The 25,371-nt window shown below is 42.4% G+C and overlaps 1 protein-coding gene and 1 pseudogene across 5 annotated transcripts; both read left to right on the forward strand.

Moving 5' to 3' along the window:
* The first annotated feature begins 5,532 nt into the window (after positions 1–5,532).
* On the forward strand, positions 5,533–6,093 carry LOC110304560 (small ubiquitin-related modifier 2 pseudogene; annotated as a pseudogene).
* A 9,416-nt stretch (positions 6,094–15,509) lies between these two features.
* Positions 15,510–25,122, forward strand: LOC110304449 (uncharacterized). 5 transcript variants are annotated; one of them, XM_021175858.1, is made up of 3 exons: positions 15,510–15,869; positions 24,718–24,806; positions 24,912–25,122. In XM_021175858.1, the coding sequence occupies exons 1-3, from the start codon at positions 15,510–15,512 to the stop codon at positions 25,120–25,122; spliced, it is 660 nt and encodes a 219-aa protein (XP_021031517.1). The 5 variants fall into 5 exon arrangements, with proteins under 5 accessions (XP_021031517.1, XP_021031522.1, XP_021031520.1 ...); XM_021175863.1 differs by lacking the exons at positions 24,718–24,806; positions 24,912–25,122 and adding an exon at positions 16,100–16,160 and having other exon boundaries at positions 15,510–15,691; positions 15,812–15,976; XM_021175861.1 differs by lacking the exon at positions 15,510–15,869 and having other exon boundaries at positions 24,505–24,957; positions 25,063–25,122.
* Positions 25,123–25,371: the final 249 nt, after the last annotated feature.

Below are 25,371 nucleotides of genomic sequence, written 5' to 3' on the forward strand. Positions count from 1 at the left end.
CATTGGTTTTTGACTATGGGTTGACCAATAGTCTTGGGCTGTGGCAAGAGCATATGTTGCCTGAGACCAAGTTCCTATCCTCTTTAGATAATTCACTATGCAGTCTGGGATCTGAACTTGACAGGAAGATCTATACCAGGCAAACTATGGCAGTAATATTGGTGTGAAAAGCATTCTATGAGAGAAGTGTAATATACAAATCTTAATTCAGAGAAATAAAATCACTCAAGTCTAAAATGAACAGCTTGGAAATGCGTGAGCCACAAAAAAGTCAAAATCAATTAAATAAGGGCTAGATGTTCATGATCTTATGAAAGGAACTAGTAACATTATGGTACTTTCAAAGAGAGGGGATGGGAAATCCTGACATTTATGACAACATGAAGCAAACTGGGTAACTGTGAGAGTAAAGTAAGCCAGAGATGGAAATACAAATAGCACATGATCTCATGTATACTTTCTTGAAAAGAGTCAAGGTCCAGAAGCAGACAGAGTAAAATGGGAAGACGTGGGAATTGGGGAGGTGTTCACCAAAGCATATAAAGTTTAAGTTACGTATGATGAGTAAGCTCTGGAAAAGCAACAATAACTATAGTTGCCAGAACTACGTCACAAGACTGAAGTCTGATAAAGCAGTAGATCCCAAACATTCTCAGCACAATATGGCAATAATTCATGTGAGGTGGTGAAGACATTAACTAGTGTATTGTAGCAATAATTTTCACCATGTATACATATACCAAGATATCACATACACTTTCGATATATACAATTTTATTTGTTCATCATTCCCTGGAAAGTGTAGAGAATAAAGACTGTATATTAACTGATGATATAACATATGAGCAGGCGGCCATGGTGCTAGGGTGGTTTGAGGGAGGGCCAGTGTGGGTAGTGTCGGGGGTTTCTTGGAGAGATACTATTACACAAATCCTAGAGTAAGTAATGTTGCAGCAGTCTTGCATAGTGTCTGCATCAAAGCCTGGAACTTCTGTGTGCTATTCCTTCTGTTGACTACAGCAGTTCTGTAGGGTTCCAGTTTGCTATTCTTATCAGATTCAGTGGAGGCATTCCAAAGACATTTCTGGGTCAATATAAAGTGCATGCACAAACATATGCTTGCTCTCATGAACCTGACTGTGAGTTACTGGGCTCTGGCAGGCTCTATCTCCATTCCTTCTGAAACCTGTTAAATGTTAAAGACTATGATCAGTGGCTCATTTCACACTAATGAAAGTAATTGAATTCTAAGAGTCTTATACATTCCTGGGAAATGTATGTTGGGACAATAGTCCATGATTTGACCGGTATGTTACTTTATTTTATATATATATATATATATATATATATATATATATATATATATTCCCAGCCCCTCTCAGAATGTGTTTGTGTGTGGGTGTTAATATAAAAACAAAATCATGTGTACCTTAAAGTATATAGAGCAGCTGTGTGAGAGTGGTTTTCCAAAGACAGGATAACAGATACAAACAGCTAATAGATGTAAGAAAGGAAGTTAAATGAAATTGCTATTAAGAAAATGTATATCAAGAGGAAAAATAAAATTATGAAGAAGATTGCAGGGCTGATGACAGTGTGTCCAATCCAGATGGTTTGTATTTGTGAAGATCATTTAAACTGATGACATCTTTGGAGGACCATGTGGCAACAATCATAAAAACAAAAAGGCGAATCTGTAACCAAATAGTTAGGTGTGGTATGTATGCCTGCAGTCTTCGCACTCAAGAGGCTGAAGCAGAAGGACCCAAGTTTAAGGCCAGACTAAACCACAGGAACAGACTTCTCAAAACCAACCAACGAACCAACCAACCAACCGACCAACCACCAACCTTACCCAATAATACCACTTTAAGATTCTAAAGGTTTCTGTTGTCTTCTCCTTTCCTCTTCTTCTGTTTGTTATTTGGTTTTGTTTGTTTATTGCTTCTGCTTTTGTTTATAATGTTTCTGTGTCACCAGAGCTAGTCTCAACCCGATGCTCTTGCTTCACCCTCTGCAGGGCTGGGATGACAGGAGCATATAGCCCATGCTTGGCTTCTTTCCCCCTTTTGATGTAGACACTTATCACTTTTTCTCTTATGGTTTCTTCTTGGTATCTCATTAGTTTTGGTATATCATTTTGATTTTTTCCTATCAATCAAAGGATATTCTTAAATAAAAAATGAGGCCGGGTGGTGGTGTCGCACGCCTTTAATCCCAGCACTTGGGAGGCAGAGGCAGGTGGATTTCTGAGTTAAAAGCCAGCCTGGTCTACCGAGTGAGTTCCAGGACAGCCAGGACTACACAGAGAAACCCTGTCTCAAAAAATAAATAAATAAAAATTACAAAATGAGAACCAAAACAACAAATAAAAAGCAAACTCTCTTCTTGGTCCTTTGCCAAGGTTGTGCTCACGTATACACCTCTGTTAACCCCCACCCCATTTCCTTATCATTGTCTATTTCTCATTCATTGAGGTTAGCAAAAAGACTTAGTATGCTTTGGCTGTTTCTTCTTTTTTGCTCTGTCCCCCTTGTTGCATTTTGAGGTTTTGTTGTTGTTCTGTGATATTTTCTTTAAGGATTTTGATAGGTGTTCATTCATCTCTATTTCTATGGTGTAATCTTTATAGGTTGTTGCTGTGGTATTATAACTATCTCAGAGTTACAACAGTGTATCTAGACTGATAACGATTTTCTTTGTGGAGGTGAGCCCACTGCTTCCAGTTCTTTCTCCTACATTAATGCCTTTTGTCCTAGATTTCTTTCCATCACTATAATAAAACACCATGACAAAACGCAACCTGTGGATAATGGTTTATTTCATTTTATTGCTTGTAGTCCATCAGTGAGGGAAGTCAGGGCAGGAACCTGGAGACAAGAGCTTATGCAGAGGCCATGGAAGAGTGCTACTGGCTTGCTCTTGTTCCCTATGGCTTGCTCAGCCTGCTTTCTGACACCACTCAGAACTACCTGCCCATGGTTGACACTACCCACAGTCAGCTGGTCACCCTACATCAACCATCAGTCAAGAAAGTCTCCATAGATTTGGTGATCTGACAAAAGCATTTTTTCCATTGAGGTTTCTCTTCCCAAATAAATCAGTGGTATCAAGTTGTCAAAAACAAACAACCCCCAAACCAACCATGACACCTTTCATATGCCAGTTAATAAAACACTTACTCTTGCAACTTTCATAATTGGCTGCATATTTATCTTACTGTTTTGTTCAGAACATAGTTCTTCTCTTTTGCATTTCAATCAACTCTTCCTGTTGGTTTCTGCATATGAGGTAAAGAGCCTCCACCTGCTACCCATGACTCAATTTTTCCAGACTGGCCTCCTTGGGGCAGACAGAGACACAGAATGCCTATCAACTTTTGCTCTTGTTAAAAATCTGTCTCATGCTTAGTAGTTCCCTGGGAAATTCAACTGTGACAAGTACATTAGTGTTCCAAGATGTGGAGCAAAGCCTTGTTACTCAAGAATCTGGAGAGTTGGCTTGCTTCCTGTATGGTGTACTTCCCTGATCCTCAGAGACAAGCTGGGAGCTGGCTTTTTAATCCTGGACTTACTCAGCCAAAGCTAGGTATAGCATCTACAGCACCTCCACTTTCTTTCAGTCTTGACTCTTATGAAAGGATTGTTAGTCTTTTACACAACTACTGAATACCTTCCTATCAGCAGTCAGACGCAGACAGATTAGCGGGAGGCGGGGTGGGGGAGGTATTTATTGTTGGGGGAAGCCTGGGCCAGGGCTTGTGGGAAATGTCTATTCACTTACTACATAGGTTCTCAAAGTAGTGGTAATTATCAGCTCCATCATTCCCAAGGCTAATTAAAATCCTGACATATGGAGAACAGCTGGGGAATTTGGGACTTCAGACCTAATATGAAGCTAAGACCATTCCAGAAAGCAATGGGAGCTTGGCAGTTTTGTCTGCTAGGTGTGCACTGAGCTAGAGAAATAAACACTGCTTCTAAACCTCCTTGAAATCGCCTCTTTGATCCCTATAGTCCCTAGGACTCTTGTATTTAGGAGCCATTCCCTTTGATGGGGACTATTAAACTTGGAGCGCTTCATGTGTGGTCAAACTCCTTTCAGGGAGAGGCTGTAGATTTGGTTTCGTGGGGGTAGGGAGCAGGCCCATACGTCCTACTAATTACATGTCCTTCTGGTTCCCACATGGAAGCTAGTTAGAGGCTTGACTCTGGGGCATCAGCTCTGAGAGAATACAGTCAACTCCTGCATGGGGAAGCTGAGTTGAGGGTGGGGTGTCCATGGATTGCAGCTGCAAGTGCTTACCTGCATGTGTAAAGCCATCTCATTGTCCTGAGGACTGATTAAATACCAACCAAGCCCTTACCAGGGTTAGCTGACTGAGGAGCTGGCCTCTCTGTGAGAGCTATAAATATTGAAGAATTTAACTGGTAGTTCCACTCCTTGCAGGAGAAAGGTTGGAGACATGATTTTGTACCTCATGTGAGGCAGGAAAAGACTGGTGGATGCTTGCACAAGGCCCATACAATATCATGCCAATCAACAACATTCCAGCATGGAGTAGGGAGGGGTTCATGAAGCCCTCTCTTCTAGATGAGGAGCTGTGGTGGTTTAGGGAGAGTCAGATTTCTTGAAGTGTATGTCTCCTAGTAGATCAACCCTGTTCCCATGGATAGAGCCTCACACCCATGAGTATATGGGAAGTACAAATGAACTCGGTAGTTTAAAGAAAAGGGGCCACGAGATTAGGATGATAGAGGTGGATCTGGAGCAGTTATGGATGGAATGGGAGATAAAAAGGATCACAATATATTTTATACATGTGTATATTCTCAAGGCATGATTAAAAATATTGTATTAAAAATATTTCCCTGAGATCTTCCTGCGATATGTCCCTTTGACTCCTGGATCAATCTATTCCCTTTGTGTTTTTTACATGTGTTTCCATCTTTAAGTTGTAAAGTTACTACACTTCTGTGCTCTACTTTGGCATCTTATTCTGGGATGTAGAAACTCTAGTTGTATACTGGGATATCACAGGAAAAAAAAAGAATAGAGAGACAGTTTCTAGTCTCTTCTCCAGACTCTCTTGAGTCAGACCTAATTGAGACTCTACCTTGTAGTCCTCTGGTTTGCAGCAAGCTCCCCTCTCCCCTGACAAGGCGTTGCTTTCCAGGCTACCAGCAGGCTTGAGATGTGTGTGACTTAAGAGAATGCTTTCTTATGAAATGCACCAGTGGAGATCAGAATTTTATGGCAAGAGCAAGATTCAAAATATTTACAAAACAGAAATTTAATGTCATCAAGTAATCAGACATCAGATTTAACTATAGAACTCACTCAGCCTTGAGACACCCCCCGTTCCCCTGTGATGTGGTGTTGAAGATGACTCTTAGGGAATTTGAGTCAATGGCTGGTTACTCTCCAAACTTCTTCAGCATCTCAACTGACATGCCTGGACTGGTAATGATGGCTGACCATCAGGCTGGCCTGGAATGCCCAAACCCATAGCATTCTAAGGATATGGCAAAGATGTGGTTACATGGTAAGACATGATTCTACTTTCTTTAAAATTTTCTGGTTTATAAAGAGTCATCTTGTAAAAGATTAAGAAGAAAAGCAATCAGATAAAGGTTAAGGTCTTAAATAGAATAAAATGAAACAATAGTTTCATTATAGAAACTATTATGGTCCTCCGCTGCCTTCTCCTTCTTCTGCCGCTCCTGATGCTGCTTGTGTGCTCCTTCAGTGAGGACCTGGTGCCTCTTTTGTGAAGCGGCAGCTGAGAAGATTCCGGTGCTCACCATTGCTGATGAGATACCCAAGGATGGAGTCAAGACTGAGAACAACGATCATATTAACTTGAAGGTAGCAGAACAGGATGGTTCTGTGGTGCAGTGTAAGATTAAGAGACATACATCACTTAGTAAACTAATGAAAGCCTATTGTGAATGGCAGGGTTTGTCAATGAGGCAGATCAGATTCTGGTTTGATGGACAACCTATCAACGAAACAGACACACTTGGCCAGTTGGAAATAGAGGATGAAGATAGGACTGATGTGTTCCAGCAGCAGACTGGAGGTGTCTACTAAAAAGGGATCCTGCTACTTCAGAATTTTGTTATAGACCAAGAATACATTCTCAATTAGAAAGCTGCAATTGGATCCCTCCACATCCTGACTACCACAGGATAGTTTTCTCTTGTCTTTCATTTCCCTGTCCCCATTTCTTTACTGTACATAAAATAACTGATGTATGTGCACAAACATATTGCTCTTTTTTTTTCTTTTCATTTTTTAAACTAAATGGTCAATGTTCTGTTTTGGCTGACATCAGATGGAGATGGTCTGAGGGAAAATACTGGGTCTGTAAAAATATCCCCTTCTCCATTAGTGGCATGCTCATCCTGTAAGTTATTTTGCTCTCATTGTTTTAACAAAAGAACCCAACAACACCAAATCCTTGCATACCTTGTTCAATGGGAGAATTTTAATGATTTTCATTTATCATTGTAAAACCAAGGACAATTTTATAACATTTTTGTATTCAACTGTTACATGTAGAGCAATCTGTCTTTAAGTAAGGATGAATTACTCTTGAATAAGATGATCCTTGATAGTTTTCCCTTCAAGTCAAGTGTCTTGTTGTTTAAATGAACTTCTTGGTTATTTAAAAAAAACTATTATCATATTTTATAATTTATATAAATTTAATATATAATATATTAAATTATTTTTACTTTATATATACTTATATAACTATGAATTATATATAATATATAATTAAATAAAAATATAATTTAAATATATTATATAAAATAATATAAAAAGTATAGTTTCTTATAAGAAACTATTATTAATTACTTTAAAACTAGTAACACCTATATCAGTCTCTACCTTTCCATGTTCAAAATAATCATGTTCTAGTTCATATTCTATTTTATAAAAATATAAATATAATTCATGCCAATGTTGATGTAAGTGTTCTTAATAATATAAGCCTTATTACTGACTCCAATGTTGATTCCAGTGTTCACTCCAGAACGAACAAACAAACAAACAAACAAACAAACCCACGACTTTAAAAAAATAATTCCTTGAAAATTTCCTGCGGGCATTCAATGTATTTTCATTTCCCTTCCTCTAACTCCACTTGACTCCCAACAAATCACCACTGGGTCCAGTTGGTGCTGCTTATGTACTCGTGGGTGTAGGATCATCCCGTGGGGCATGGGTAACCTAGTAATGGTCGCCACCCCTAAAGAAAAGTGATTCTAGCTCTTTAGCTGTGGGTGGGGAGCATCAGGAGCCCTTTTGTGAGAGCTCAGGCAGAGTTGGAACATCTATGCATGCTCCTACTATCCTGCTCCAAGCCTCAAGGAACACTGTAAAAGAATGGACAGACAGAATGTATTACCTGAAGAATGTAGAGGAATGCTGTGAAATGCCAGCCTCTGGACTTGACATGAACTAGCAGAAACAACTGTGGTTATTTACATAATACCTTCACAGTCCTGTACAAGGCCTATGCAAATCCCAGCCAGTTAGATTCATTAACTTTTCATAAACAGAAAACCTGTGAACCTCCTCAAGTCCAGGAAGAGGGGATGGGAATAATTTGAGTGTTGTGGGGTTTCTTCTATTGCTGCTCACTGACTATTTTGGGTTACAACTGACTACACTGCACATATTTTAGCCTGCCTTTCAATACCTTAGAGATTTCAGGATATCTGATCAGACCTACTCAGTCTCTTTTCCTTAGAGAATGCTAAAACTATTGTAGGCATGATGTGTGCCCAGTCAGGGTAGAGCAACACCCAGGCTTCATGCCATCCTTCACAGACCCATCCTCTAAGGGAGGAGCTGAAGAATTTTAAATGTGCACAAAGAGCACAAGGAAGAGAATATAAAATAATTCAGGAGGAAAGAGCAGATGGAGTGAGCATCAACACACTAAGTTTGTGATACTTAGTCAGTACTTGAACCATGATGATTGTGCTAAGTGTGTATCAGGAAGTCAATGAGATAAGCCTTAATCCAGAGGGAAAACAAGACAGCATCTTCCATTAAATGTAGAAAACGTAATTGCTCAATCTGATGATCATTTATGTAGTATGGTTAATAATAAAAAGGAAGGGTGTCCTCAGCAGGGTATAAAAGAGGAACCAGGTCAGCTCCTGTTGTGGCTCTGCCTGCTCTGAGGAAGGCTGTGGCCAAGGCTGTTGCCAGACCACCTGCTGCCAGACCACCTGCTGCCGCCCCAGCTGCTGTGTGTCCAGCTGCCACAGGCCTCAGTGCTGTCCATCTGTGCGCTGCCAGCCCAGCTGCTGCTGTTCCAGCTGCCGCTCCAGCCGTTGCTGCCTCTGCTGTGGTCGTTCCAGCTGTTGTGGATCTAGCTGTTACAGACCCAGCTGTTGCATTTCCAGCTGCTGCCGCCCTACCTGTTGCATTTCTAGTTACTGCAGGCCTTCCTGTTGCCAATCCACCTGCTGCCACCCCTACTGCTCCCGTCCCAGCTGCTGTGCTTCCAGCTGTTACAGGCCTTCCTGTTGCTGCCCCACCTGCTGTGTGCCCAGCTGTTGTAGGCCAAGCTGCTTTCAGTCTGTATGCTGCAAGCCCACCTGCTGTGTTTCCAGCTGTTGCAGACCTAACTGCTGCAGGCCCACCTCCTGCCACCCCACTTCCTCTGCTTGCAGCTATTGCAGACCTAGCTGCCTCCCCTACTATTCCCATCCCACCTGCTGTGTGGCCAGCTGTTGTAGGCCAAGCTGTTTCCAGTCTATGTTCTGTAAGCCCACCTGCTATGTTTCCAGCTGTTGCAGACCTATCTGCTGCAGGCCCACCTGCTGCTGCCCCAGCTGCTCTGGTTGTTCTTGTTGCTGAGTGTCTTGGCCTGGATCAGTTCTCTTTCTGCCCTTCAGACTATGCATATATTCAACAGGACATATGGCATACTGATGCTACAACCATATAGATTCATGGAATGATTTGGAAAAGCCCAATGTCTGTTACTATTTATTCTTTTTTAAAAATAATTTTTGATACTAATACATCAGAATTATAGTCAAATTGTTCTTCGTGTTGTTTTAGAGTTCCTTACTCTGTTTCAAAGTACAAGTCGTTAACTGTTTTGTTTCTAGATTTTTCCCCCCAATGTTTTCCCCCCTACGGAATTTATTTTCTTGTGGCTTGCTTGATATTTCCCAATAAAACTTTTAGTCTACGAGAGCATAACATATTCTTACCTCTAATTCTTTTTATTTATTCTTTTGGTTCATTTTCATTATGCACAGTGCTAGGTTTCACAAAGATAATCTCTTCTAAGTATATCATGTATTTTTAGCCTATTTTCCCCCATTCCCCTGTTTCCCCCCCACCTCCTTCCCCTTGGCCTTCATCTTCCACTTTGATGATATACACAATGTGCATATTTATCTATATATAAAATCTAGGACCACAGATAAAAGAAAATATGCATTTTTTTCTTTCTGAACTAGATATATTTGATTTAATGTGGCTATTTCCCAGCCAATGACATAATTCCATTCTTTTACTAGGTATATAAACAGTGTGGTGCTAATATCTGACATTTTCATTATACATGCACCTGGTGAATGGTGCCTGGTCCATTGAACATGAATGCCTGATGCAATGAAGAAGTTGGTTATTCTGAATAGCAATGAAATATGTATAGGTATATGCATCTCCATCTGTGTACACATTAGGACTGGATAGTTGAGTCACATGGTGGGTCTGTTTTTAGTTATTGAGGTACCTCTGTTGGGGATTGGTTATAATGCTTTGAATTAATTCTGTCCCCAAAATTGGGAATCTGCACAGCCAAATGCTGCAGGTCCTTATCCCCGATTGGTTTTTGATTGATCAATATTGAGACAAAGGTCAATGGCTGGACAGATAGACGGAGGCAGGACCTTTAGATTTGTGTGGGCTAGAAACTGGGAGAGAGGGAAGGGAGAAATGCCATGATTCGGAGGGAAACAGATCAGATTTAGAGCTGCAGAAGAAAAATTACCCAAAATGTACTTGAGAAGGAATGTGGCTCTGGAAGGGCTGCCCAGAAGTGTCTTGGGCAGCAAAGACTAGGGATCCACCCAGAAGGAGCCAGGTCAGCAAAGATAAAATATAGAATTAGAGGGTGTTAAGCCAGGAGTTCCAGAGGAAAAGTGTGCTAGCCACGGGGAGGATTAGAACTGCCCAACCTTTGAGCTAGTCAAGGGAACCAAAGCTGTTAATTAACTGCCACAACATATGTCCATACTGATTTCCATAGGGACTGAACCAATCTACGGTCCTCACTGGCAATGTCTAAGGCTTGTCTTTCCCCATGTTTTAACCAGCACTTATTGTCCTGTACTTTCTGTTCCTTTTGCCTGTCTGCCAATCTTTCTTCCTTCCTTTTTTCCTTCCTCCCCCTTCTCTTCCTCCTTCTCTTTTTCTCTCTCCTCACCTACCGGCCACCCATTCCTTCTTTCTCCCCTTCCTTCCTTTCTTCTTCTCCTTTCTTTTGTTCAGGGAGATCATCCCAAACCTTGTGTACACTAGGCTGACATTCTACCACTGAGCTGTACCTTCCTTCCACCCTATTGTGTTTTCTTTATGGCAATCATTCTGGCTGGAGTGTGGAATTTTTGTGTAACATTTTTTCACATGTTTATTGATTATTTGTACTTGAACTTTTAGTCTGTCCACATTTCTCTCCCCCCCCTCCCCATGACACAGAGGAATATGTCATCAGAGGGAGTCTTAGACCTGAAAAATTAAATTGGCTTTTGTAAATAATATTTTTATTCAAACTGGAGTTTAGTCTCACAGAAAAGAGACTCTTTCATCCGAGAAAGGACTGATATCCCAAAAGAATTGATATCCTGATTATGTAATGAACCAAAAAGTTACACCATCAAAAGAATAAATGATCCAATCAGAAATGGACAAATGGACCAAATAGATACATTTTAAAAGAAGTACAAATGCCTGACTAAATATGGATTTAAAATACACAACATCGCTATTCACCAGGGAAATGCAAATAAAAACTATGCTGAGATTCCATATCCCAGTCAGAATGGCTGCCAAGAAGAAAACAAGCAACAGATACTGGTGAAGATATGGGGAGGAGAGGCCTGTTACTATAGCTGAGAAGGTAAATGAGTGAGGCCATTATAGAAATCAGTATATAGGATTTACCAAGAACCAAAAATAGAAACCATTCAATTCTGTTATATTACTCCAGAAGGAAACTAAATCAGAATGCAAAAGAGATACCTGCATATGCATAATTATATATCCACACACTGTGGGGGTTAATTCTTTCTTTTAAAAATGTTATTGGCGTCTACTTATACTCCAACCACATTAACTCTGCATTACTGTTTTCTATCCCACTCATTCCTGGAGTGGTTACTTTTCTCTCCTCAAATAATTTTCCTTCTACATACATGGTGTGTGTGTGTGTGTCTGTATGTGTGTGTGTGTGTGTGTGCATTGATGCATACATGCATATGTGTGTGCATGTGCCTGCATGTGCTAATTTGTGCATGTGTGTATGCTCATGTACTTATGTATGTGTGCATGTGTATGAGAGAGCCTTGTGTGTAGATATAATATACATAGATCTATACTCTAAACTCGGCAAATGCCAAGCAAGCCTTTACTACCAAGCTACATACAGCCCAAATGCTAGACTCTGTATGATATAGAAATACATATTTATCTTTCTGAGTCTGGTATTTGGCTGGAGAAATAGAATGCTACTCAGAGGAAAGTGTTGAAACTGTGCTCAGCTCCTGGAAGGAAGAGAATGAAAGTCCCAACCACATGGTAAGCTAGTGTGATGGTTAACCTTGGTTGTCAACGTGATGCACCTTGAGAGAGAGAAGTTCAGCTGATGAACTGCCTCCAGTGGATTGGGCTGTTGTTATGTCTGTGTGGTATGTTCTCAATTGTTGATTAATGTGAGAAACTACTGTAGGCTGGGCCACCCCATGGTGGTTGGTCTTAGGAGATATAAGAAAGGTAATTGAATGTGAGCCCAGAAGCAAGCCTGTGAGCAATCTTCCTCTGTGGTTTCTTCTTGAGGTTTTGCTTTGAGATACTGCTTTTGATGATGGATTGTACTCTGTAAGCTAAAATAAACTTTTGCCTCCCAGTGTTGCTTTCGGTTGTGGAGTTTATCATAGCCACAGAAAGCAAACTAGACCAGCCACTCATCTCTGGGGGAGACTGCCTGTCTGTCCTAATCCTAGGATAAGCCCATGGTTCTCACAATCTTAAATCCAAATGTGGGGATTAGGTGTGACAGTGACTCCTACTGTATGTCAGGCCAGTACTGCAGAGAGAATCTATTTTGTCACTCCCATACCTCAGAGTGTCATCAGCCACAGTCCTGGGCGGGGACTACTATTAGAGATTAAGCTACTCTGGGAACCTATAGAGAAGGAGAAGTCATAAGACAGAGAGCCTGGGGATGTTCTGCTCCTGTGTCTAGGAAGGAAATGGACACAAGACATAGCCATGTAGAGAGGCAAGGTCAGATGTGGACATGATGAGAAGTTTAGGCAGCCAAGGAGTTGGTGGTTGGTGACATGGATGAATAATTCAAGCAGGAAACTGAGATTAGGGTAGGGGAAACCAGACAGAAATGCTGGAAATAGTTCTGGACTCATCAGGGTTACTTGAGGGCTATTCTTTCTCTAAAACATCTTGTGGATATTAGACTGGGTATTATAATGTGGTCATCAGGGACTTTGCCCCACAACACCTGGAAGAGTTCTTCTCCTCCCTCCTACAACAAAATAAAAAGTACACATCTTTCTTCAGAATGGTATCAGGAGAGCTACATTCTTTAGAGCCAGTACATGATGCAGGCTCAGGACAACAGACATGTCTCCTAAAGAGGTACAGTCAGCAACCCAGGTTAGTTCCCTGGCTATATAAATCTAGCAATAAGGACCATGATTGGGACAGAAATAGAGCAAGCACCAAAGAGCCTTGTAGGAACATTATGAGTCAATTAGGCTTGTTAAGAGCCAGAGGAGAAGAGAATCTCAAAGTCATTGCATCTCCAACTGGTTCTTGAATCTTCCCCAGCAACACCACCTTATCCTTAAGTCCCTCTACTGACAACCACAGGGCAACCCATTCCACAAGCCAACCTCATAGGATGAGTCACATGTTGTTCTCTGAGATGCCCACTTATCCTCTCTCAACACCCCACTGTCCTTTGGGGCAAGTTCCTCACACAGCGTTTCATGCTTCATGCCACTGCTTGACTCTAGTATCTCTTCACTGGGCCCAGTTTCCTGAGTCTTTCCATTTGTTGCGCATTAGTCATGTTGTTATTATCACATTTGCTTTAATCTCCCCATACGCCAGATTCATTTCCATTCTTCTGGTTTGTAGAATTAAGCACATTTTGCAGGTAGGTTTGGGCTGCTCAGAGAAGAGAATTATGTCTTCTACATAGAAAAATACCACACTTCCGTGAATGCAAGAGTGTTTGTGCACAGGAACTTTAACGTTCCAGGGTTTAATGTCTGCAGATGGCTGGCTGTGTGAACCAACCCTGAACTTACTGTAGTGTGATATACCAAGAATTCGTTACTCTAAGTCACACCAATGTCTTAGAAAGGTGCAGTGGTTACTTCTACACCAATAGGTCTCAGCCCCTCTTCTTTTCTTCTATTCTGAGGTAGGGTTCTTTCTATGTAGTTTCAGGTAGCCACACATTGACAATGTAGCCTAGGTTGCCCTCACACTCATGGATCTCTTTCAGCCTCCTAAGTGCTGAGAGCGCAGGCATGTGCTCCGATGCTCACTGTGAACCCATTATTTCTCTTAAGTCCAAGAGTAACATGCTAATTTGATCTACATATTAGGCCTGGATAAAGATTGATGAGGTTGGGCACAATCTCCGAGATTATAGGTTATATTTAAAAATTCCTTCCAAGAAATTTAAATGATTCACTCTTCCCAATATTGCTCACCTTGATGGTAGTGACCTAGTTAGGAGTTAGTTAGTTAGTTAGTTAGTTAGTTAGTTAGTTTTGGATTTGACATTGCCTCTGAAATAATCTTAATCTCTGTTAGTGTTTTCTCTCATGCGAGCAAGAGTAAAGCATTTGGAGGCATGACTCTCCACTCAGCACAGCTTCTCTTTCCTAAATTCACAATCTGCAGACATTCAGAAGAATAGAGTTTACGGAGAGACTGACACCAGACTGGAGTTGCCTGTGGGTGTTCTCAAAGAGCCTGACTTAATAAGGCCATTGTCGTCCAGAGTGCCCTAAAGTGAAAGGTGGCATGAACCTGGGACATCATGACATAAAGTCAGGATCTTCCTCAGGTCCTCTTGACTCCAGAGACAGGGAAGCATTAGGGACTGTCAGGCGTCCTTGTTTTCCAAAAAGGCAGCAGCTAGAAGTTGAGTTAGGCATATTTTTTTCCAGCCTTTAAGCATGTACTATGTTTTTATAGTGAAAACACACAGGCAGATGTCTTCTGAGCTGAAAATCTGTACCCTTTCACCTCCTGTTTATGAAAACTAAAACTGGAGAGTAAACACTGAATAACAACCCAGACAAAAGGCAGAAAAGCACCTAGGCTTTATGGGCCCAAGCCACCGTGACAGGATCCAAGTTAGAGCAACAGGTTAGAGAAACACAGTGAACTAGAGTGGTTGGGTAGGCAAGTGTCTCCTAAAAAGAAATGGGAAGTGAGTCAGTGTGGCCAGCAAAGCCAGAAAGACAATGTTCAATGATGGAAATCAGCTCCACCCACAGCAGGGAGCCAAGGGACTGGATCTCATTCTGTAGCTAGACTTGGCAGCCAAATTTCCCTCAGAATAAGTTTAGGGTGTTTTGTTTGGCAAAAAAGGTAACATCAAAATTTCAGGTGTCACTATTGTATTTGAAAACAGTGTTGTATTTCCCTTGAGAATGCCTAAACACCGAATCACAGCTGGCAGGGGAGACTTCAGTGTTCTCATGTTCAAACTGTTTGTTGTTGTTGTTGGACAATCTTACCAGTAACAAATGAGCAATCAAGACTGTGCCATGAATTTACTCCCCTGGGTAATCAGAAACAATTAAATGCTAGAAGAATCATTGTCACACCAGGATAGACAGGCCATGCCATGTGAATAGAGACTGAAATGTATAATATCAAGAGGTAAATTGTCCTGGGACAGTGCCCTTTGATGATGTCAAGTCAGAAAGGTAATTCGGAAGTGCTGACAGAGGAATTCTAACACATCAGGAAGAGACATCATGTTTCCTACCCAATCTGAAAATGTAACCAGGAAAGCAATCTTGTTTAATTTTATAATCACATACTATTTATCAACACAAACAATAACAAGGAAAGAATGCTGCATGTGAGGACAGCAGCCCCTCAGCAGGGTATAAAAGGGGATGGAGGCAGGGAGACTCCCACTTCCAAACCTTCCAACCCACCTTCTTGTAAACCTACCAAGAACCTCCACCTCTAACACCATGGTCAGCTCCTGTTGTGGCTCTGTCTGCTCTGAGGAGGGCTGTGGCCAAGGCTGCTGCCAGCCCAGCTGCTGCCAGACTACCTGCTGTAGGACCACCTGCTGCAGGCCCAGTTGCTGTGTGTCCAGCTGCTGCAGGCCCAGCTGCTGTGTGTCCAGCTGCTGCAGGCCTCAGTGCTGCCAGTCTGTGTGCTGCCAGCCCACTTGCTGTCGCCCCAGCTGCTGCATCTCCAGCTGCTGTCGCCCTAGCTGCTGCATCTCCAGCTGCTGTAGGCCCAGTTGCTGCAGGCCCAGCTGCTGTAGGCCTTCCTGCTGCCAGCCCAGCTGCTGCGTGTCCAGCTGCTGCCGCCCCAGCTGCTGTGTGTCCAGCTGCTGCAGGCCCAGCTGCTGCCAGTCTGTGTGCTGCCAACCTACCTGCTGTCGTCCCAGCTGCTGTATCTCCAGTTGTTGCCGTCCTAGCTGCTGTGTGTCCAGCTGCTGCAGGCCCATCTGTTCTGGTGGTTCCAGCTGTTGTGGGTCTAGCTGCTGCAGACCCAGCTGCTGCATTTCTAGCTGCTGCCGCCCCTCCTGTTGTGTGTCCAGCTGCTGCAGGCCCACCTGCTGCCAGAGCACCTGCTGTCGCCCAGCTTGCTCTAGTTGTTCTTGTTGCTGAGAGCTCCCCCAAGCAACATTCCATATATAGAGCACTTGTGAGCTGAGTCCTGAGACACCGGATGTAAACCCTTACTTCCAGTTTACGAATACGCTGTTTTTGCCTACAAATATACCCTCTCTCTCACTCATGCTTTCTCTTTCCTATATGAATGCAACTTTCAATTTCCTTTAGATTCCTTAAAACTATGATGTCATGCCCAGTGAAATACTTGTTATCTGCAATATTTCCTAAAATGGAGTTATTCCTACAATGAAATAAATGTGGATTTGCAGCCATAGAAATATATAAAGGCATTTCGTCTTTTTTTCCTCTTTCTGTTGTCACGTGCCAGCTTTTCTGTAGGCCATCTCTAAAGACAAGCCCACAGGAAGCAGTGGCATGCATACCAGCTCCTCATCTGTAGAAATCTCCATTTGAAAGCATAAATATGGATGCTTAGATCCAGTACCTGGATGCCTCCTGCAGACAGTCTCTTACAAAGACCAGGCTTTAGGCAGCAGAGCTCCAACCTCTGTGCCCCTGCATGTACTTAAGGGGATATCAATGGGCAACGTGCAGAAGCCAGCTGTATTGAAGGGGCTGCCACACTAAAAAGGTGTGTGCTTTGCTATGCTTAGTAAAAGAAGAACCTTAAACGGGAACTTTTGGAGGTAATATTAACAAGAAAAGGTTCCCCAAAGGAACCTGGGAGAAATTTCCAGGAAATAGATTACAGTAGTAGAAATACAGGGTGCCTTCCATAAATGCCAACCCGTCAGACATCGTGTGACAGGAAAGTTCTGGAATGTAAGCAGGACTACAGCCCTTCCTTTCTTAGAGGCAAAGTCCCTTTCTTTGCACAGTTACTCAGTCACCACCATCTGTGGCCACTTGGCATAAGAGGAGAGGAGCAAATGAGCAGTGTGAGCCACCTGCATTCTGTGCTCACACTTGTTTAAGTGTGAGGACCATTAAGATACAGGGTACCTGAGTAGAACATCCTATACCCACCCATACACCCCTGTCTTTTAGATACTCCAACCCATTAGTCAGAATCAGAAGAGAAAGGTGTAGTAGGTGAATCAGATGCCTGCTTTGAAGAGCCACTTAGGTCATGTCCTGAGAGTTCTGAGCCAGTGGTGACTAGATTTTTATTTAACTCTAGATGTTATTCTTGGTCATTCACACTTAGCACTCCAACTAAAATTGCCAGCACTGCTCCTTGGGGAAGTCATCACTGCTAAGATATGCTCCTCTCTTCTGTTGATCAGTGTCCCTACTCCACTATGGCAGTGAAGTCAGTCTCTGTGAGTGAGCATCAGGCACTCAGAAGCTCTGTGTCCTTGTATAGCATATTGTGGCAAAGGGGAGGAGAGTCAAGAGAACCTGAGGTTGAGACAGTGAATTTATATTTCTCTCCTATCTCCTCTTACCTTGATATCTTTAGGACTCTATTTGCATTCCATACTAGACACCTGCTAGCTTTTTATTGATTGTTTCTAGCTTTTTATTGATTCTGTGTGAATTTCACATCATGTACCCCAGTACAGCTCATTTCCCTGTCCCCTCATATCCATCTTTCACTTACACACACACACACAAACACACACACACACACACACACACACACACACACACACACACACACGGAGAGAGAGAGAGAGAGAGAGAGAGAGAGAGAACAACAACAGCAAAATAAAACAGAAAACATATCACGTTGGAAGCTATAGAATATTATAGAGTGTGTCACACTATGTCCATCCCTCTGTCCATAAATCTTTACTTGCAAATGTTCATTGCAATGTGTCAATGGCCTGGTTTGAAGTCTCTGACTTCTTAGACATTAGAAATACTGAACCCTCACAGGGTCTCCCCCTGGTTATCCTGTTGTTGCCCTGTGTCATGGAGATCCTCAAGCTTTGGATCAGCAGGACTGGCCTTTTCTTGCATCTCAACCAACCCTTAGCAGTTGGTACAGATGTTGGGGTAGGCCAATTCAGAAGCATCCCAACCAACCCTTAGCAGTTGTATGTTGGGGTTAGCCAATTCAGAGCCCTGGATCTTGGTTTGGGTGGTACCTGGGCTGGTCAGTGCACCAGCTCTCCCTTATCTGCACCACTAGGTCAAGCTCTCTAGAACTGCTCAGGCTAGGCCATTCAGTGCCACTATTGGCAGGAGGCAGGGTCAGCTCTCCTGCCCTCAGAGTTAAGGAAGTTGGGATAGTTGCCCACTATCCCAAGTGCTTCAGTCTTTGAGGGGCTAGGTAAGCTTTTTGGCTCTCATATCTTAGGGATGGCTCTTGAGCCTTTGCTATCAGGACCAGCTCCACTGTGTTGCCCAGGTGAGGTGAAGGTTCCACTCTTTAGAGTGCTACAGCCAGTGAGGGGGCAGGGATAACTCTTCCACTCTCATGCCCTCCCTCAGGGCCAGCTGTCCTGACTATTGCAGGTGGGAGTGGGGGAGGAGAGGGGAGGGGCAGCATCACCCCATCATCTCCTGAGTTCTTGTCCTCAGGGTGGTTCACCTGTGCCCCCCCCACCAGGGCCAGCTCTACTGTGCTGTCCAGACAAGGTACAGGGCCTGCTCTCCTAAGTGCTGCAGCCATCGAAGGACAGGGTCAGCTCTCACTCACTCTCATAGCCTCAGGGCCAGGTTTCCCAACTGTAATAGATGATGAGGGATGAGGAGAAGGAGCGCATTGCCCTAGCATCCATGCCATCTCATTGCAGATGAGTGGCAGGGCCAAATCTCTCTCACTCACACCCTCTGGGCCAGCTCACCCACACCCCTACTCACACCACCAGGGCCTGTGCTACTGTGCTACTCAGCCTAGGGTCAGCTCTGCTGTGCTGTCCAGGTAAGGTGTAGGATTGAGAGAGAGGTATGATCAAAGTATATTATGTACTTATATGAAGTATCGTGAAGAAATCCATTATTCCATTAACACGTGTGCCTTAGTTAGGGTTTTACTGCTATGAACAGACACCGTGACCAACGCAAGTCTTACAAATGACAACATTTAACTGGGGCTGGCTTACAGGTTCAGAGGTTCAGTTTATGATCATCAAGGCAGGAAGCATTGGCAGCATCTAGGCAGCTATAGTGCAGGCTCCTGAAAGTTCTACATCTTTATCTGAAAGCTGCTAGCAGAATATTGACTTCCAGGCAGCTAGGGTGAGGATCTTAAGCCCATGCCCACAGTGACACACCTACTTCAACAAGGCCACACCTACCCCAACAGGGCCACATCTTCTAATAGTGCCACTCCCTGGGCCGAGCATATAGAAACCATCACAACATGCTAATAAAGCATAGATGCATACATATGCATATATACTAATATGCATATATCTCTAAAGCCTTCAGTAGCAGATATTCCAAAATTGGGTGCCTTTGTCTTATAATTAGGAGCACCGGGTTCTCCTTCAAAATCCACAGATTGCTGGGAGTTACACTCCATTCCTGTTACAGTTACCATTCATAACTGGTTACTCATCCCATAATTATACTCATATTAATTCTCAGAGCTAAATGGTTCTACCTGGATTCTTTGGTGGTCCTATCATTCCCATTACGCCTATAGAGCTATATCTATCCTGCAGCAATACTTCCTGTGAAAACAAGGATGTTAGTGAATTATCTCTACTTTGAATTTTTCCACAATGCTGATGACCCCTTAATTGCTCCATCCTAATCACTTAATAAACAGAGCGTCTCTTGGGCCAGACAGAAGCAAAATGAGTTTGTTGTGTTTATGGCCCTCAAGTCTATTCTTGTATATCTACTTCTCGACAATCTTTGGTCGCTTCTTTTACTCAGTGCTCTTTGCACTAGTCACTTGTCATTCTCTGACTTCAAAACTTAGCAGCATAAGCACTGCACACTATAAACTCACAGTGTCCATGGGTCAGGAACAGAAACAGCATTGATGCATTGCTGGTTTCCTAGTACTTCATAAGCTCCAGAAAGACATTGATTGGCATCGAGGTCTTCTCTATGGAGTCAGTCTGAAAGAGTTCAAATTTAACTCATGTCTACGATAGCTGAGAATACCTTCTTCCTGGACACCATTGGGATGAGAGCCTCAGCACCTTTGTGGGTATTGAATGAAGGTTTTTGTCACATGATTATGACACACCCAGCTCACTTGGTACCACTCCTGGGCTTGTGGTCCTGGGTTCTATAAGAAACCAGGCTGAGCCAGTCATAAGGAACAAGTCAGGAAAACAGCACTTCCCTATAGTTTTCTGCATCAGCTCCTGCCTCCAGGTTTCTGAACTGCTTGAGCTCCTGCCCTGACGTCTTTCAGTAACACTTTCCTTCCCAAATTGCTCTTGGTTATGGTGTTTATCACAACAGCAAACATGCTAACTAAACAAATCCCAATGGAAGGTGTGCCTCAACGAGCTATGAACCTTTCCTGTGATTCCCCCTCTTTCAGGTTCACAACCACCTAATATTGGCCCTCTGTGTTACAACACTCAGACTGTAACACATACCATTTGGTGGATAGTCTGCATGGTCAAAGCACAGCAACCATAACTGAGGCTAACTTGGAGGTTGTCTATCTAAGTAAGACAGTATGGAACACTGAGTGTCATACTTCAAAACACACAGAGTGGCATTCTGTTGTAGAGCATTAAAAACAGTAAGGCTAGACTTTATTGTTTAAAAAATGCATGCTTAGGTGATTGAATTTTGAATATAAGAAATTAAAAAAATTGGGACAGTGACTGTGGTAGAGGGATAGAAAGAGGAAGGGAGGGAGGAGGGAGAAAGGGAAGAAAGGAGGGAGGGAAATGTAGGAATCCCACTTGAGGAAGCAAAGACTCTCCCCTGGGCTTTGGGTAGATAGATCCTGTAGCTAGAATTTTGCAACTTTGTAGGTTCTTTTTTCCTTCACCCTTCTCCAACCCCTCTCTTCCATCCTTTCAGCACCCTAACACTCGATAGGGAGAAAGATGGATAGAGGGGAAAGGGAGTGATGCTCCAGTTAGTTACTTCCTGCTGATTAAGGGTGTCAGGTTCCTTGGGACAAGTTTGATCTTCACCTTGGGATATCTAATTTCTTCTTGCTGTTTCTATTTTGCACGTGACTACTTAACACTCTGTAACCAACAACAACCAAGTAACAACCAAACAACCTGTCCACCACTCCTTGGGGCCTTAGCATTTATATACCCTCTAAAGAGATCCCAGAATTCCAAACATCACACAATCACAGAAACTATCTGTCACTGGCAAAATCATGCCCCTGCTAGAGCACAAGGCAAATCATAGTCAGCTGCTGTGTACAATCTGAAGCAACCCCATATCCCACACCCGGGATTAAAATGAACACATATTATTATAATATTTCTGTGTTTTTTAAAAGAAACCAAAATTCTCACTACATGATACTGGATTAATAATTATTTGTATATTGTATATGAATATTCCATATACTCTCCAGTGTACCTATGTTTTCTATAAAACCAAATGTGATCACTGTGACCAGAACCAGTAGATCTATGGGAGATAAGAAGGCAGTTTGGTTCAGCCTGACTAAGTGGCTGGTGTTAGTTCAAATATTGGTAGTCTGACCCTGATTAGTGTTTTAGGCATATTTAAGGACAGCACAAATAGATGAAAACTATTCCCATGATATTTAGCTCAATCCCTTGTGCCCAACAAAGCACACACAAATCTCTTTGAGGATCAAGGTAAGCTAAATAAAGATTAGATGTGACTACATCGACACCATGCACAAAGATGGGTTTTATAGACTGATTACATGTGACACCTTCCATAAAAATAGGTTCTATAGATCAACTGAGAAAAACAAGTTCAAGATAAGGGGGAGGAATCCATGTGGTCTTGGCCACACAGGTAGCACAAAGGTCATGAGGCTATTAATCACAAAACAGACTATGCATCTCTTTCTTTGAAGGAACAACACTGTATGTTTAACATTTCAGATTCCCATTATCTTTGAGCACAAAGATCTCTGTGCCTCCTACAACCAAATACTTGCAACCAGGTAGAGATAAGCAACATATAAAGATTAAAACAAGCAAACAAACAAACAAGGTGAAATAAATCAACAATAGATAGACATTGCTATTACTTCACAAATTGTTCTGAATATATGTATCATTTCACAACAGGCCCAACAATATTATTTAATGTATGTTCCAAAATATGTAAGTGAAGTTTAATTTTTAATATAAGGTAATGTAGATGAATCCAAAATAAAGTCTATTTTTTCTCTCTGCTAAAATAGCTATTTGTGTCTCTATTTAGATCAAGATATTTTCATGAAGAAAAAAGTCAGAATGAAAGCCACCTAATTGCAGTATATTTTAGCTACATATAAAATATATAGCAGGTATTTATAAACGAGAATGCACTCTGTAATTACATAGCATAAATGATCTGTGACCGGAAAAGTCTGGTTTGCTTACCATGCATTTAAAGTTCCCATTGTCACCAGACATCTGATTACTTGCATTTTCAATTGCTTTGATCCTGTTCCTGGATGGCATTTACAAATGTCAGCCATGTTCATTCCCATTTCCAAAGTGTTTATTTGAGTTCTTTCATTATTATCATAAAACGATAGAAAAATAAATAGCTTTAAGGGGAAGGAAATTTTATAGCAGGAAAAAATTATTCACTACTTTCTACTCTGTGTGATAAAAGATGGATTTGTAAATGTGGTCCAGATGTTAAAAATCAATTCTACTTAAACAGATGTGGGTGGAACTTATCCAGGATGGGAAATGATTTCCCCACTTCTGAGTTTCCTTTGCAATGTCACTCAGTGTAAGGGTCTAGATTCAGTCATTTCTCACCGTAGCTTAAGATAGAGCAGTTATTCTTACCCAGGTGAGTCTGTTGGTGTGGGAACTAGAGTAGCTTACAGCAGTAAAGAGTGGTTTAAATGCTTAGAGCTCATTGTTTGTAATTCAGAATTTCTCTATTAGTCATATACCATTGATTAAAATGTCATTAATTTGCAATCTATGTTCTTAGTTGAAATGGACACAAATGCATGCAATATGGACAATTAAAGGGGTTGGGTCTCAAACTCTACTGCCCGTTGAGAGACTTGGAAAAAGTTCAGAATCCTCTGAGGTTTTACTCCAGACCAATTAAATAAGATTAGTTCTGGGCAGAACTCAAGAACTAGCCAGTTTGCAACAGGGTGGTTCCACCATGCAGCCAACCATGGGAACCTCTGCCTCAGGGACTGGTATTATCTATCCATAGACTAGGACAAGAATGTATCTTGTCTTTTGGAACTGAAAAAATGGCTCAGAAAATTGCTGGGGTGGCAGAGGAGCAGAGTTTGGTTCAAGGATCAGCCATGTCAGAGCATTTACAACTTGGCTTTCACTCCATCTCTGATATCCTCTATTGACTTCTACAGACACCTACTACTACTACTACTACTACTCACACACACACACACACACACACACACACACACACACACACGTATACCCTCACAACCCCTACTAATAAAAATAGATCTTAAAAAAAAAAAAACTGAGGATGAGTCATCCGCTCCCCGAAGCCATAGAAAGGAGATCTTAAAAAGTGATATATTCAACTTTTTTTAGGAGTGTGGAAATGTCTTTCTTAATCTTCTTAAATTTACATAGAAGTCTATATAATTAACCTTTCATTGGTACTTTTATATGTATGTATACATACATATAAAAGTACTTATGAGTACTTGACATACATATAAAAGTACTTATACATATATTTTATACATATACTTATGATATCTATATCATCTATCTCTATCTCTATCTCTATCTCTATCTCTATCTCTATCTCTATCTCTATCTCTATCTCTATCTCTATCTATATCTATATCTATATCTGTCTGTCTGTCTGTCTATAGTCTGTGTAGGAGTACGTGTCCATCCAGCTGAAGACACAGTTTCTTAGACTGTAAATGATACTGTCAAAGAGCTGCATCACCACAATTTTGGCCTACAGAAGTTGGGCCACAGAAGATGAGAAGAAATTGAAGAGAGCCAAGATGCATGATGCCAGGTGATGGCTCTCCTGAAGAAGCTAAAACAGGAAAGACACTTAACTGATGGCTCAGCAACGGTGGACAATGAACACACCAGGAAAAAAGAGCTCTTGTGTTTTATCCACCTTAAACATTTAACCAGGAAAAGACACTTGCCTAATTTGATTATCACCTAATTATTAACATAAACAATAACAAGGAAAGGATGCTGTATGTGAGGATAGCCGCTCCCTCAGCAGGGTATAAAAGGGGATGGAGGCAGGGAGACTCCCACTTCCAAATATTCCAACCCATCTTATAAACTCATCCAGAACCTTCACCTCTGACACCATGGTCAGCTCCTGCTGTGGCTCTGTCTGCTCTGAGGAGGGCTGTGGCCAAGGCTGTTGCCAGCCCAGCTGCTGCCAAACCACCTGCTGCCGCCCCAGCTGCTGCCAAACCACCTGCTGCCGCCCCAGCTGCTGTGTGTCCAGCTGCTGCAGACCCAGCTGCTGTGTGTCCAGCTGCTGCAGGCCTCAGTGCTGCCAGTCTGTGTGCTGCCAGCCCACTTGTTGCCGTCCTAGCTGCTGCATTTCTAGCTGCTGCAGGCCCAGCTGCTGCCGCCCCAGCTGTTGTGTGTCCAGCTGCTGCAGGCCCCAGTGCTGCCAGTCTGTGTGCTGCCAGCCTACCTGCTGCCGCCCCAGCTGTTGCCGCCCTTGCTGTGGTAGTTCCAGCTGTTGTGGATCCAGCTGCTGCAGACCCAGCTGCTGCACTTCTAGCTGCTGCCGCCCCAGCTGTTGCCAGGCCACCTGCTGCCGCCCCAGCTGTTGTGTGTCCAGCTGTTGCAGGCCCCAGTGCTGCATCTCCAGCTGTTGTCGCCCCATCTGTTGTCGCCCCATCTGTTGCCAGACCACCTGCTGCAGGACCACCTGCTGCCGCCCAGCCTGTTCTAGTGGTTCTTGCTGCTGAGCACCTTCATCCAGTCTCCTGCTCTTCATCACACATAGTTCTTGATGTAGTCCATGTGTGTTCTGAGTCCCAAGAGGCTCATTCTAAAGCCTCTGATACAAATGAGATTGATTTGGACAACAACTATTTGCCACACTGCAGCCTGCTTAGTATCTGTTTAAAATGAACACATTTGAGCATTCTAACCTCTCATAAAATTTGTTCTGTGTTATATTAAAAAAACAAACTTCCTAATAATAAATTAAAAGC

This window comes from Mus caroli, unplaced genomic scaffold (genome assembly GCF_978045245.1).
Source record: "Mus caroli unplaced genomic scaffold, Mus_caroli_1 scaffold_13, whole genome shotgun sequence".
Lineage (NCBI taxonomy): Eukaryota > Metazoa > Chordata > Mammalia > Rodentia > Muridae > Mus > Mus caroli.

Bases quoted from the DNA above. Each gene is read 5' to 3' on its own strand.
- LOC110304449 (XM_021175858.1), top strand. From the start codon at position 15,510: ATGGTCAGCTCCTGTTGTGGCTCTGTCTGCTCTGAGGAGGGCTGTGGC. The intron at 15,870-24,717 runs GTGTCCAGCTGC...GTGTGCTGCCAG, and splicing joins GCTGCCGCCCCAGCTGCTGT to CCCACTTGTTGCCGTCCTAG. The intron at 24,807-24,911 runs GCCCCAGTGCTG...CAGCTGCTGCAG, and splicing joins TGTGTGTCCAGCTGCTGCAG to ACCCAGCTGCTGCACTTCTA.